Source organism: Chelon labrosus, assembly GCF_963514085.1.
Source record: "Chelon labrosus genome assembly, chromosome: 13".
NCBI classification, from domain to species: domain Eukaryota; kingdom Metazoa; phylum Chordata; class Actinopteri; order Mugiliformes; family Mugilidae; genus Chelon; species Chelon labrosus.
Window position 1 is genome coordinate 21,054,358 of NC_140346.1, and position 14,676 is coordinate 21,069,033.

The 14,676-nt window shown below is 45.0% G+C and overlaps 1 protein-coding gene across 1 annotated transcript in view; it reads right to left on the reverse strand.

Moving 5' to 3' along the window:
• Positions 1-1,117: 1,117 nt before the first annotated feature.
• dph1 (diphthamide biosynthesis 1) overlaps positions 1,118-14,676 on the reverse strand; it is a 62,666-nt gene continuing 49,107 nt past the window's right edge. Inside the window, exons 10-12 of the mRNA XM_084558299.1 lie at positions 5,069-5,147; positions 2,188-2,322; positions 1,118-1,866 (exon numbers count right to left, since the gene is read on the reverse strand). Of these exons, the coding sequence (XP_084414425.1) occupies positions 1,783-1,866; positions 2,188-2,322; positions 5,069-5,147 (298 nt within the window). The 3' untranslated portion in view covers positions 1,118-1,782. The remainder of the gene's footprint in view (positions 1,867-2,187; positions 2,323-5,068; positions 5,148-14,676) is intronic.

Genomic DNA, 14,676 nt, shown 5'->3' on the forward strand with positions numbered 1-14,676 from the left:
GGGGATTGTGGTGTGGGGTTGTTTTTCAGGAGCTGGGCTTGGCCCCTTAGTTCCAGTGAAAGGAACTCTGAATGCTTCAGCATACCAAGAGATTTTGGACAATTCCATGCTCCCAACGGTTTGGGGATGGCCCCTTCATGTTCCAACATGACTGGGTACCAGTGCACAAAGCAAGGTCCATAAAGACATGGATGAGTAAGTTTGGTGTGGAAGAACTTGACTGACCTGTGCAGAGTCCTGACCTCAACCCGATTGAACACCTTTGGGATGAATTAGAGCGAAGACTGCGAGCCAGGCCTTCTCATCCAACATCAGTGTCTGACCTCACAAATGCACTTCTGGAAGAATGGTCAAAAATTCCCATAAACACACTCCTAAACCTGAAGCTGAAGCTGTTATAGCTGCAAAGGGTGGGCCAACGTCATATTAAACCCTATGGATTAACAATGGGATGTCACTTAAGTTCATATGTGTGTAAAGGCAGAGGATGTTCAAATCAGTGATTAATTTGTAATTAAAGTAAGACAAATCTTTAGAAAGGGACGACAGGCTAAACCTAAAATGACATCAAACCTTAACTATGCCGACCAATCATTTATTCTTGACCGCTGTGCGTCAGAAACTGTACTGAGCTCTTCAAAAGAACAGCCGCTAGTGAGACGCATCATGAAAACGACGGATATCTGGCAGGATGGCTGCATCACGCTGGCCTCTGTTGCCAAGGAGATACAATGGTGGAAAGCAGAGAGATGGTCTGACGTGAGGAGCCAAGTCGTTGTGGGTGAATAAGAAAACTCACTAAAGAGCATACCCACCTGAGACAATCTGCAGCCACCTGGGGGGGGGGGGGGAAGGCTCGCAGCTTTTTAGGATCAGCCGAGGTCACGGAGAGACGCCGTCAGTTTTACTGTAGCAGGGCGAACGGCAATAGCGTGTTTGTTTATTTATTTATTGACGGACTCCTGCATCAATAAATAATGAGGATGGAGAGCAGTCGTGACTAGCACCGCGTGCATCTTGGAGCTCGGATTTAAAAAAAAAATAAAAAATCATCGCTTCAGCATACCACTGCGTTTAAAAAAAAAAAAAAACCACACACACACACAAGAAGCAAGGTTTCTGATTTACTGTTTCACAATCTGACAGAGAAAAAAAAAAAAAAAACGAGGCCGGGTCATGACGCAGTCTTCATTATTCACATATTTAGTAAGAAAATGTGGAAGAAGTCTCACGCTGTGCATCAAAGAACTTCCTACATGTCTAAGCGTCTGGGAAACGCAGCATAAAGGGAAGCTCATTTGAAGTGTCAATCAGTGGACAGCGCTTCATCCAAGGACGAGTGGATTGCATTTGACTGAAGCCACCCACATTAACAGACACTTAATTCCATACAACATGCTCAAGGTCATCTCGCGCCGTCTCTCTCTCTTTTCTTTACGATCACAAAAGCGGCGCCTGCGTTACAGAGCGGGCAGCACATTTCCTCCCGTGCAGGAGGACTTCACCAGAAAGCAACTCCTCACACGAGCTTAAAACATATAAACTAGTCTCTGAGTTGTTGTGAGCAAAAAAAAAAAAGTCAATGAGTGCAGTGGATGTGGTTTGATCTGCTGTGCTGAAAGATTAGGGATTATGCATGGGACTGGTAATCCATTCGAGGAGAGGCTGAAACCTACTCCGGCTTTAGCTCTGATAGACTGGACCCACTCTCCTCTTCTGGTCTGACCTCCCTCCTTAAGCGGAGGCACGAGCCGAGTCAAAGACGGCCCCGGTCACGATGCGTCATTTCCCTTGACAGCCACAGGGGGCGCACTGGTTCTGCTGCTCGCACTGCTTGGTAGAAGGGGCTGGCTCCGAGCCTGGTTTCTGCAGGCAGGCAGTGGGATAGTGTTAACACTTGGAATGGTGACAGTACCTACCTCAGACAGATTAGTGGCAACACTGGGTAATAAGGCTACACCGGGGCGTAATCACAAAATCCATCAATTAGATCGACGTCTAAGTGTCTTCTGACTGAAATAAATGAAGGACGCACGTCAAGGTCAAGGTCACAGCCACGCCTTTAAGAGAGACGTCCAGAGACGTGTCCTGCTGTCACCGTGCCACTGGGTGTCAGTGTGGCGACACGCCGCTAAAGGCCATCAATTTCACTGTCACTCTTTCTTTTATCTCCCGAGCCCTGCTCACCTGCGCCTGTCTGCGAGCGGGCCGCGCGGGCTGGTGGTCGGGGTGGTTGGGCGTCCACGGCCCCAGGCTCTGATTGGAGTAGAAGTCCATGGGGTACACTTCCTTCCAGCCTGCCTCCTGTAAAGCAACAGCTGCCTGAAAGACAAAACAGGCGAGGAAGATACATGAACAGACAGCCGCAAATCAGAGAAAAACCGAGGAGAACACGAAACTTGACAAGCTAAAAGTGCAATAACACCTCCCTCTGAGGTGCCATGGTACAGGATTCCGCTGGCTCTCGCCGCTATATTTGCAGTTTTTTGGGCAAACAGGCTGCAGGGGAGCACAGAGTGTCGGGAATACACAACAGACCAACTATACAGACAAGACAGGTGTCATAATATTAAGCCCGGATAACAGGCCGAGTTGTCATGTTATCCCTATGCAGCTGCACCGCGTGACACAACAGCTGTTGGAGGCGAGCAACGGCGCTGGCATGACAGTGCTGTGACATAAGCGCAGGCTGCTCCATATGGAGGAGAGGTGGCGGTGAATTTTTGATTCTGAATGAAGGAAGGAAAGAGCAGGAATTACTGAACAGATGAATAAACAAAGTGTTCTGAATGAAGGAACAAATCTCTGTGATTGTTCATTTATTAATTTATGCAGCAGCTCAATTCATTTCATTATTTACACGCCGAGACTTAAATTACACTTCATGGAATTCAGATAATGGACGAGCTACATGATGGGAAAATACGCCGATCAGCCATAACATTATGACCTATTATGTCCTAACATTGTGTAGGTCTCCCCTGTGCCTCCAAAACAGTTGGGACTCATCAGAGAATGGACATGGGCCTTCTGAGGTTGTCCTGTGGTGTTGTTAGTGGGGGGGGGGGGGGGGGCTTTGGGTCCTATGGGTTGAGGGGAGGGGGTCTCTGTGGATCATCCCATAGATACTTGATCAGTTTGGGATCTAGTGAATTTGGAGGCCAGGTCAACATCTTGTGCTGTTTTTCATGTTTTTTTGAGTTGTTCCTAAATAGTTTTTGTATGTGTGCCTGTGTCAGGCTGCATCCTGCTGGGGATGGCTGCTGCCTTCAAGGAGTGGCATTGCTATGGGGTGGGGGTGCCTGGTCTGGTTTAGGTGGGTGCTACATGTCTAAGTAACATCCACACGAATGCCAGATCCAAAAGTTTCCCAACAGAAGATTGAACTGTCACAAGATGGTCAATGTTATTCACTTCTCCTGCCATAATGGTCATAATGTTTTGGCTGATCGATGTAATTTATCAGTGTAACACAGCCAACACTGACAAGATAGCGCTCTCTTGTTTATCAATTTAGAACATTAACCCTCTTCCTTCATCGTGCTTTCAAATCTATGGCTCAACTGAATCCTATGGATGAAATACAAACCCACCTGTACACTGGAATAAATGTTTCATCTGCTTCTCTTTTGGCCTTAATTTCCCCAAACATCCCTCCACTAGTCTCCCGTCCTCTGCCCTTATTGCACCCTCCATCCCTCATCTCTCCAGCTCTTACCCACTGCTCTCCTCCTCTCCCACCAACTGCCTGCCTCTCTCTCTCTCTCTGTGGAAGCTAGCTTCTCTTGCTAATCCCTGCTCTGACAGGAGAGCCAAGTGTGTCTTATTGACTATAAATATAACATGAGACGCACTGAAAATAAATGCTGCTGCTGCTGCTGCCTCCCCCCCACACACACCCTCACCCACCCTGCACCCGTCCTCCTCGCTCACTCCACCCTCCCATCTCGTTGCTCTTCATCTCCATCCTAAATGCCACGGCGAAAGGCACAGTGCACTGAGATGTATTACACTCATAGGTGAATTAAGGCTCATTACAGCCACACTCTAGCAAACATATAGACACGAGTGCAGCTGCAAATTATTTAAATGCGCGGGCATTGTTCCCAAAGAGCTCGCGGGCAGAGCATAAGCGAGCCGTACCACAAAGGGCTTAAGAAAACAGATTGCTGCTTTCCTCATTACGGCGGGGGCGAATTTTACACTTCGCATGCGGCATTATAGACCTCAGTCAGAAACAATGCAAAATAATCATCGCTTGTTCTCCTAAGGTGAGCGCCATCGTTATTCTTAACGGCCTCGTTTCGGGAATGTAAGTGCTTTCACAAGTGGCGCGCCAAGACGTGTGGCCGGAATAAAGCGGCGACCGTCTCAAAACACAATCCAATATTCTAGGCAGCAATTCCCCTCGCAGCCATTTCACACGGATTCAAATCAGCAGTGTGTCTTTGAGGAAAATCATTAGGAGTTGACTTCAGATGCTAAACCAGGCAGGTCACACGAGCGGCGTTGAACTGCCAAAGCCGCCGCGGACGGAGAAGGGCTGCTTTGTTTCTTTTTGTTTTTTCTGCAACAGCTGCAGCGGCACAAAAACAAACACTTGCTTTGAAATGGATCTTTATGCGCTGCTGTCCGATCTATCTCTCTCTCTCTCTTTCTCTCTCTCTCTCTCTCTCTCTCTACCCCTTTAGAAAAACAAGACAGCTGCAGAAATGGGTGGAGTGGAGGGGAGGGGGTGGTGGTGGTGGTGGTGTTGTGGGGTCTTGCAGCCAGCAGGGGGGGCTCGTCTGCTGCCGATTGTGTTTTATGTTTTATGTGTTCCCTGGCGTGCTTTATGGCAAGAGAGGAGGAGGAGGAGGGAGGGAGGAAGGAAGGCACGATGCTTCATGTCCAGCACCAGCAGGCCTTGATGAGCCCTATACAAACTGACTTTCAAGCCGACTCAACACCACAACTTCGTTTATGAAGACGTGACAGCGTGTCAAGGGTTTACGAACGATAAGGGAATTCACACGCCTCGTCTGACGGCTGTAAAATAAATAAATAAATAATAAAAATGCATGTTTACCTCATATGGAGACAGCAGGGGTTTGGAGAAGGCTGTGCCCCAATCGATGGAAAGGCGCGGACAGGCGATCTGCACCCACCTGTAAGAGAGACAAGGTACAAATTTGCGCTCAAATGTTTATCCGCCGAGTGCAAATGTGCACATATACGTTTATATATGAAGCTAAGCATCCAGAGAAGGTGAGAGACCGAGATCCTATTAGACAGGCAGGGCACATCTGCGACTGCACCCTGAATGTGGATACGTGATGCAGCGGGTTGCGCGGGGGGAGCCTCCCTCCACCTGATCTCCAGCATCTGTTGGAGAGATCTGTCCTGATTTGCAACAGTTCTAAAGACAGCCACGCTACACCGTCTGAATTCATAGCCGGCCACGGCGAACGAGGGGAGGCTGAGAAAAAGAGGGAGGAAGGTGTGTGTGGTGGTGGTGGTGGTGTAGTGGGGCAGACTGGTTGCAGCAGGCATAAGCAGGGATGAAAAGAAAAAAAAAAAAAAACAGGAGAAGAAGTGAACAGAGGTGAAAAGAGAAGAAATGCCGCGAAAGAAAAAAAGAGGGAGAGGTTAGGTGAGTGTGAATAAAAAAGCCGCACCAGCCGGTCTCCACGGAGGTAGCCTACATAGCTTGCAGACAGGGTGGTGGAGGGGAGGGGGCCTGAGGGTTTAGTGGTAGGGGGGCTGTGTATTAGAGAGACGGGGAGGGGAGGGGAGGTGGAGAGAGAAAAAAAAAAGAGAGAGAAAGAGAGAGGGCACAGATATACAGCGATAGGGAGGAAGAGCAATGAAGATAAAAACGAGAGAGGGAGGTTGAAGAGGCACAAGCAAGGAGGGAGAACAGAACAGAGGCAGAAGAGAGGAAGAAGACTGGCAGGGAGAAAAGTGTTTACTCTGGAAAACGCATGAGAGAGGGATGAGGAGGGTGTGGATGTAAACAGCTGCAGGGAAAAATGAACAATGGGAAAATGGAAAGCCGCTGGGGCTACGGGGGTTAGCTTTCACAGATCAATGTTATCCACGGCTCCGTCTCTGCCGAGGGGCTGTACCCTCCCTTGTCCCTAATCCTAATGACGGAGCTCCATCAGAAATATTGACAAACACGAGTTGAGCTGCAGCACTTATAAGATGGAGGTAAATGTCAATAGGAACATGTCAGCTCGAGATCTCAGCAAAGGTGTGTGTGCAGACGGAAAACACATAATGAAGAAAGAGCTTTGCTGTAATCGCTGGAATACTTTCAAGTGCTTACTGCGTCGGATTATTCCCCGTCGGTGTAGTCTTAATTTTCCAACTTTTGCACAGTTTCTAAACTGCAGAACTGACTGCATCGCCGACTCCACTCTGCTTTCTGTCACAGGAATATTCCACCAACCCCCTCCCCCCTGGGCAAATGCATGGCATTTTCTCATTATCAAATAATGTATTTTTTTTTGTTTTTTGTTTTTTTAAATGTCTCCCCCTAAAGAGTGAATTTTTATTCATTCTCCTAATTTGAGAGCCAGCTGAGTCAGAGACATTTGCAGCACCGAGCGCCGGTCTCCTCAGACCTGAGTTTGCTGAGTTTAGATGGAGAGTGGAATCTGAAATGTGACCTTTAGGTCCATCAGTGGCTGTTCATAACCAGAGTCCTGCGGGGAGCCAAACACTGCACATGCATCAAAACTGCCTTCGCCCATTTGCAAAGGAATAAAGAACTAATTTAATCTATTCTATCTATGTGAGAAAACACACACACACACACACACACACACACACACACACCCCTGCTGTATACACCAATAAGGCATAACATTATGACCAAGGATTTAGTTTTGGATCAGTAGAGAAACTCAGCAAGAAGAATAATGTAGAATAAAGAACAGCCTCAGTCTTTAACAATAAAAGGACTAAATTAATCATTTAATCAGGATAAAGTTAGTTATTGTGCCGATCAGCCACAACATTAAAACCACTGACAGTAGAAGTAAATAACCATCTTGTGACAGTTCAATGTTCTGCTGGGAAACTTTTGGACCTGGCATCCATTCATATGGATGTTACTTAGATATGTAGCACCCACCTAGACCAGACCAGACCAGGCATCCCCACCCCATAGCAATGACACTCCTTGACGGCAGCATCCATCCCCAGCAGGATGCAGCCTGACACACACACACACACACAAAAACGGTTTAGGAACAACTAAAAAAAACACGATAAACAGCACAAGGTGTTGACCTGGCCTCCAAATTCACTAGATCCCAAACAGATCAAGTATCTATGGGATGACCTACACAATATTAGGTAGGTGGTCATAATGTTACGCCTGATCGGTGTATATACACTATATTACCAAAAGTATTCGCTCACCTGCCTTTACTCATTCTATGAACTGAAGTGCCATCCCATTCCTAACTCATAGAATTCAATATGATGTCGGTCCACCTTTTGCAGCTATTACAGCTTCAACTCTTCTGGGAAGACTGTCCACAAGGTTGAGGAGAGTGTTTATAGGAATTTTTGACCATTCTTCCAAAAGCGCATTGGTGAGGTCACACACTGATGTTGGTCGAGAAGGCCTGGCTCTCAGTCTCCGCTCTAATTCATCCCAAAGGTGTTCTATCGGGTTCAGGTCAGGACTCTGTGCAGGCCAGTCAAGTTCATCCACACCAGACTCTGTCATCCACGTCTTTATGGACCTTGCTTTGTGCACTGGTGCACAGTCATGTTGGAAGAGGAAGGGGCCCGCTCCAAACTGTTCCCACAAGGTTGGGAGCATGGAATTGTCCAAAATGTTTTGGTATCCTGAAGCATTCAATGTTCCTTTCACTGGAACTAAGGGGCCAAGCCCAGCTCCTGAAAAACAACCCCATACCATAATTCCTCCTCCACCAAATTTCACAGTTGGCACAATGCAATCTGAAATGTACCGTTCTCCTGGCAACCTCCAAACCCAGACTCGTCCATCAGATTGCCAGATGGAAAAGCGTGATTCATCACTCCAGAGAACGCGTCTCCACTGCTCTAGAGGACAGTGGCGGCGTGCTTTACACCATTGCATCCGACGCCTTGCATTGCACTTGGTGATGTGTGGCTTGGATGCAGCTGCTCGGCCATGGAAACCCATTCCATGAAGCTCTCTGCGTACTGTACTTGGGCTAATCTGAAGGTCACATGAAGTTTGTAGCTCTGTAGCAATTGACTGTGCAGAAAGTCGGCGACCTCTTTGCACTATGCGCTTCAGCATCCGCTGACCCCTCTCCGTCACTTTACGTGGCCTACCACTTCGTGGCTGAGTTGCTGTTTTTCCCAAACGCTTCCATTTTGTTATAATAGAGCTGACAGTTGACTGTGGAATATTTAGGAGCGAGGAAATTTCACGACTGGATTTGTTGCACAAGTGGCATCCTATGACAGTTCCACGCTGGAATTCACTGAGCTCCTGAGAGCGGCCCATTCTTTCACAAATGTCTTGTTTCACAGTCTGCATGCCTGAGTGCTTGAATTTATACACCTGGGGCCAGGCCAAGTGATTAGGACACCTGATTCTGATCATTTGAATGGGTGAGCGAATACTTTTGGTAATATAGTGTATATATCTGCATTTCTTTTTTTTTTTGTGCACATGGGTCGTATAAGATGCAAAAAGAACACTGGAAGCGGTTAAAAGGAGGAGAGCGATTAATAAGCAAAGACTCTTCAGACCAAATCCTTGGGGCTAGCTCTGAGAGTCAGAGAGGAAAGTAAGACAAAAATCATGAAAGGAAAGACAGAGAGCATTGCTCTTACGGAGCAGACGGAGAGACTTTCGGTTTTCGCAGAGAGGCGACACGCCGTTCAGTGAAATCCAGGGTGCCAGGCGAAGTATTGCCCTCAAAAGTCAGCCCAAATTGTATTTTCAGCCCTTATCTAGCTTTCAATCTAGTCTGCACAGTGGAGAACCCACATCATGAGGTGCAGTGAAACACAGAAAGAAGATGAGGACCGGTATGGAGACAGAAGAGAAGGTTAGCTTTAGCCTCAGTCTGTCGCTTGTTTCCACAGGTTGCCGCAAACAAAGAACAGCTAAAATAAAGAATCAGTGACTGAGACGTTGATGGACATCTGTCTCTTTAGTCCCTCTCTGGGGGATCGGTTTACTTCAGCAGAAAGCACAACCTTTCAACACAAAGGCACATGCGAGGATTAGAGGAGCAGGACGCAGGGCTGTTGAGGTCTACGCTGTGATTTATAAAAGTAAAAGCGGCATGACATTTAGACTGTTATGCAACGTAAGCTACAGCTACGGCCTCACTGCATTACCTGCTGTGGTCCATTACACCCCGACACTGTTAGGAGGACCTCCACCTGCACGGAGCCGCTTCAATTACACCCTTACCCGTGACCCGACAAAAGCAAGAACAATTAACCTTTCAGAACGACAGGGGGGGAGGAGAAAAAATGAAAAAAATGTCTTCACCTTTAGTGGCAAACGTAATTGATTTAAAACAAACAATTCAATTTCAGTGGAGCCGAGAATTGGAATTGTAACCGAAAGATAAAAGACTGAAAGGCACCGCGTGGCATTTGCTGTCTGGCGGAGATAAGTGTGTGTGGTGTGCAGATATCTGTACAATAGTTTAAAACCTGCTCGGGGACAGCCTAATTACACACTTAAGAGCATATGCTAATGGTGCCTCTCTCTTTATACGAGTGAGTGTGTGTGTGTGTGTCTAATGACAGAGAAAGCCTGGGGGTGGGCTGCGTACAGCGTGTCGGGTAGAGCTGAGCGGTAGCATGTTCCCTACCAGCGCTCCATCTCTCTCTCCATCTCCATCCTCCCTTTCCTTTAATCCCTACTTCGGCACGGTTGGATATAACACAGCTTCAAACACCTGGTGTTTTAAATTGCCTATTGTACTGTACATTAAAAGAATATCACCAGAAGAGATCCACTCGACGTTCACTCTCGCTCACTGACAATAAACACTAATTAATAACGAGCACATTGTTGTCGGTAATTTCCACTTTGGTGTCAAACTAAGGCTCGTTACAGCGACACTGACACCGACACAAGCGCGGCGATCAAATCGTGGCACAATGGCCTCCAATTGAACTTCACACTTCTTTTGTATTGACTGAAAAAAAAAAAAAGACGAAAGTGTCAGGTGAGGCAAGTATATGCAACTGGCGCTTACCAGAACTTGGCATCAAATGATCACGTTCTTGCTGCTCTTATTCGCAGAAACTACTCTGTTCAAACAAGATCCTTGGATAATTTATTTTTGTTCAGGCTGCGTTTTCTTTTGATAATTGGAAAAAAAAAAAGAGGGTGTTTTGTACAAAAATATTTCTTATATGCCTCAAAGTGAGATACTGAAAAAAAGTATTTAGTTTTGGATCAGCAGAGAAACTCAGCACAAGTACTGAAGAATGTAGAATAAAGAACAGCCTCGGTCTTTAACAATAAAAGGACTAAACTACTTTTATATTCAAATGGATTAACACCAGACTTTCTCAAGACTGTGGGTTTGGTTTCAGGGTTGGGGATCATTTAATCATGATAAAGTTAGTTATTGCGCTGACTTAACACCGATCAGCCACAACATTAAAACCACAGACAGGAGAAGTAAATAATATTGACCATCTTGTGACAATTCAATGTTCTGCTGGGAAACTTTTGGACCTGGCATTCATGCGCATGTTACTTAGACATGTAGCTCCCACCTAGAATAGACCAGACCAGGCACCCCCACCCCATAGCAATAGCCTGACACAGACACACACAAAAATGGTTTAGGAACAACTCAGAAAAAAATACACGAGAAACAGCACAAGGTGTTGATCTGGCCTCCAAGTTCACTAGATCCCAAACTGATCAAGTATCTGTGGGATGATCCACAGAGGCCCCTCCCCTCAAATGCCCCCCCCCCACTAACAACATCCTGTTGCCAGACAACACACGACACCCTCAAAAGACCCATGTCCATTCTCTTATGAGTCCCAACTGTTTTGGAGGCACAAGGGAGACCTGCACACTATTAGGTCATAATGTTATGGCGGATTGGTGTATATCTAAAGAGGAAGAGTTACCCTGGTCAAATATTGCACTCCTTGTCTGTGTCAAAACAAATGTGAAACATTTAGATTCTAGTAAACGCTGTAGAAAGGTGTGGATTCAACTTTATGGTCTTTATAGTCAATATTTCTAACATTTCTAACCATTTTTAATAAATAAAGTACAATTTCTCATTTCATATAAGTCAAATAATTAAGTTAATAAACTGCCAAATTCGTATTAATAATATATATATATATATATGGTATTCCTACCTGAGACACTGGGCCTTCATTTATATTCAAACCTCATCTATCTACACCATTTAAATACTACACAGACAGATCTTTGCTGAAAAGCTCTTTGTGTATAATGAGGGTGTGTTTTGGTTCATGTCATGAATCGTGTCTGAATTACATAATTTTCTAGTTGCACTCATACGTCAGTCTGAAGAGGAGAGCCAAAAAGAAAAAAAAAAAAAGAGTTGCTTTTACCACAATCGCTTGCTTTCCAAACACAGCCCCCTCAACTACCTCTGCATCGCTCCATCTCCCTCTCTCTCCAACTCACTCTCCAAATCTCTCTCAGACCTTCTGTCCCTCTCTCACCCACTCCTCCCTCACACATCACACCTCTCATTACTCCACAGTGAGAGGCCAATCCGAGGGAGTGCGAGTGCCTGCGCCTGTGTGAGCGTGATTGGAGCTGTTGCACATCAGTGTCTCACTAACCCCTTGTCCATCTTCAGCTCCGTTCTTCTGGTTGGAAGTCAGACAAATCACACGCGCTGAACCTTGCAGCCTGAGTGTTTGACATTTCATTGACGAATGAGTGAATGTTGCCGGACTAAGAGGAACAGAATATTTCTGCAGCTTCCACTATGAATATCAGGAACGTGTACCGATGACTCAGGTGTGCATCATAAACGCTTTACTTATGTGAGGGAATAGGTCTTAATTTTAGCTACAGTGCGGATCTCCCTGTTTTGGCAGTTACGTAAACACTGACTGGTCACGTTTCTGGTTTCAGCCGTTTCCAATGAGACAAAACAGTATTGATTTCTGTGAATTTGCAAAACCGTATGTTAAAATTTCTCCACCATACTAGACGAGCATCACCGTGCTCCTGTTTTAGTAAGAATAATAAATCCATATAACTCAACAATGAATCCAAAACTGTTGATCGCTGATGAGGTGTAGTCTCTGGACATGGTTGTGGTGGAATTATTGACAAGAAGACAAGAGAAGAGCAAACTAATGAGAGGTCCTCACACCACTACGGCGCGCTGGCAGCTGTGCCGCTCATTTCTGTGTGAAAGAAGGGCAGGAAAAGCAAAAAAAAAAAAAAAAAAGTCACTGGTAAATTGTTTACCTGGAGACTCAATAAAAACAGATGTCCAGGTAGACACTTCTGAAACAGCTTGATGTTTGGAGACTGAAGTGGATGATGACGATGGATCAAATTAAGTTTTTTCTGTATATCTTACACATTCTTTGTCAGGCAGACATACTGAATTATAAACTAAAATAATTGCAGTGGACTATTAGTTTGCTTCCTTTCATTGTTAACTGCTATTTTACATTTTTCAAGTCTATGAGAGTGATATTCGTTATCTCTAGGGACATGGATGTGCCAGAACTGATTGATAGCGATACTCCTAGGCTAGCTAGTGTAAGCTACTCCTTCTACGTCCCTACAATAGATATATATATAAATATGCATCCCCCACTCCCTTGCATTGGCCAAACTGACGCTAGTTTCCCGGGGATATGGGCGGCACCATCTTGCGAGTTTAGAGCCAGAGTCTGCGCAGTACGGTCCGAGAGTGGAGCCACGCGGAGCCGTGTTATCGATGACCCGCCCACACTTCTCTCACGGTCCTACACACCGCTTTACAGAGCGGTTGGCATGGCAACTGGTAGTCATCATGAGGTCACATAATGTTTCTATGGTGTCAAATAAACAACTAAAAATATTGACTACTTAAAATGATAGAAACCATCCATAAAAAATAAATTATTTGACGTGTATTTCAGTGTTATAGTTTGGCCCAAGTCCCACCCACTAACACGGAGGGGGTGGAGCTTATGACATATACTGCAGCCAGCCACCAGGGGGAGCTCTACTTGCTTTGGCTTCACTTTTTAGGAGCAGTTCCATCCTCCATATTTATTTACAGTCTATGGTCCCTACCATTGTGTCCCTCTTCAACTCTTGCTACCAATGCGCCTGTGTGAAAATGTTAACCATGGACGACAGAATTAAAACTACAGTTTGCAGAAAATTACAGCAAACCTGTGGATGCTGGCGATGAGCTTAACCATCATTGGCAAGTCCCACAATATAGCTCTAAGTTGAATGGGTTCACAATTTACGGCAATATACACGTCCTTGCCAAAACATTAGGTACACTAGTGAAAAGAAATGCATTCTAACATAACAGCCCTGCGTTGAATTCTCCTTGATCACCGATAAAATGTTCAGTTTATTTTGAAACAGCGTGAGAAAGATGGTTATTCAACTGTGCGATCTGTTATTTAGCCTGGCCCACTGAATAATAGAAGCGCGTCTCTCTACAATAGTACAATAGTACTCTAAACCACAGCCTCCGAAACGAAAACACAGTTGAATCAACAGCTCTCTAAGCTATTTTAAACAAATCCTGAATACCATAACCTTCACAAAGCTAAAATATAGTGTAGGACTGTTACATTAGAACGCATTCGTTTTCACCAGTGTAGCTAATTAACTTGCATAAGGAAACCTATGGTAAGATGATTAAACAGGAGAGCCTAAAGCCTAAAGGTAAAAAAAAATAAAAAATCCATCTTGTGCAAGGGCAAAGCTAATGTCTTTTCACAGTTTTTACAATACGTCAACCTTATTGGAAAAGTACAGAGTGAAAAGTAAGCGCTTCAATAGATTATTCATGTAAAAAAAAAAATCCCCTCTTTCTATGCGTTATATGTCAAAGCTGAGGAAATCGCATGAAGCATTCAAATTCATTATAATGGGCTATTTGTTTTGTTACAAAGCCGAAGCTACTGAATCTTAGCGAGACCTGAATGACAATATTGTTTATGAAGCTATGAAATCTAGACTACTGTCTGTCAGCTCCATTGTTGGTGCTGACTCCCCAATTATGTGTGCGACGATGCTTACAGAATACATTTCAAACGCTGATTGCAACTTTTAGGTGACTACTTGCTGCTGATAATAATAGCTTCGTTGGGATCCAAAATAAAATACGCATCCTTGTTATCAAAGACACATGGTGGCGATTAAGAATGTGCAAAAAAATAAATAAAAGGAGTCAAAGGGAGAGGCTTAGTTAAATGTGTAGCGGGATGAAATCTCAACTTTAATGCTGCAGGTAGCAAAAAATAAAATGGCAACCTTTTCTCTGCATAAGAGAAAATCCTCACCTTGCACAAGAATGCTTCGTGCATTATAATTTAGCTCAAAGGCATGAGAGATTTGTTATGAGAAATTGAGCAAAAACTCCCTTTCAGGTGAAAAGGATCAGCTTTGAAACAGCTACAACCACAACTTAAATAACGTGCTCCACTTGTGTTCTGCAGCGATAACTCTAAAAGTGA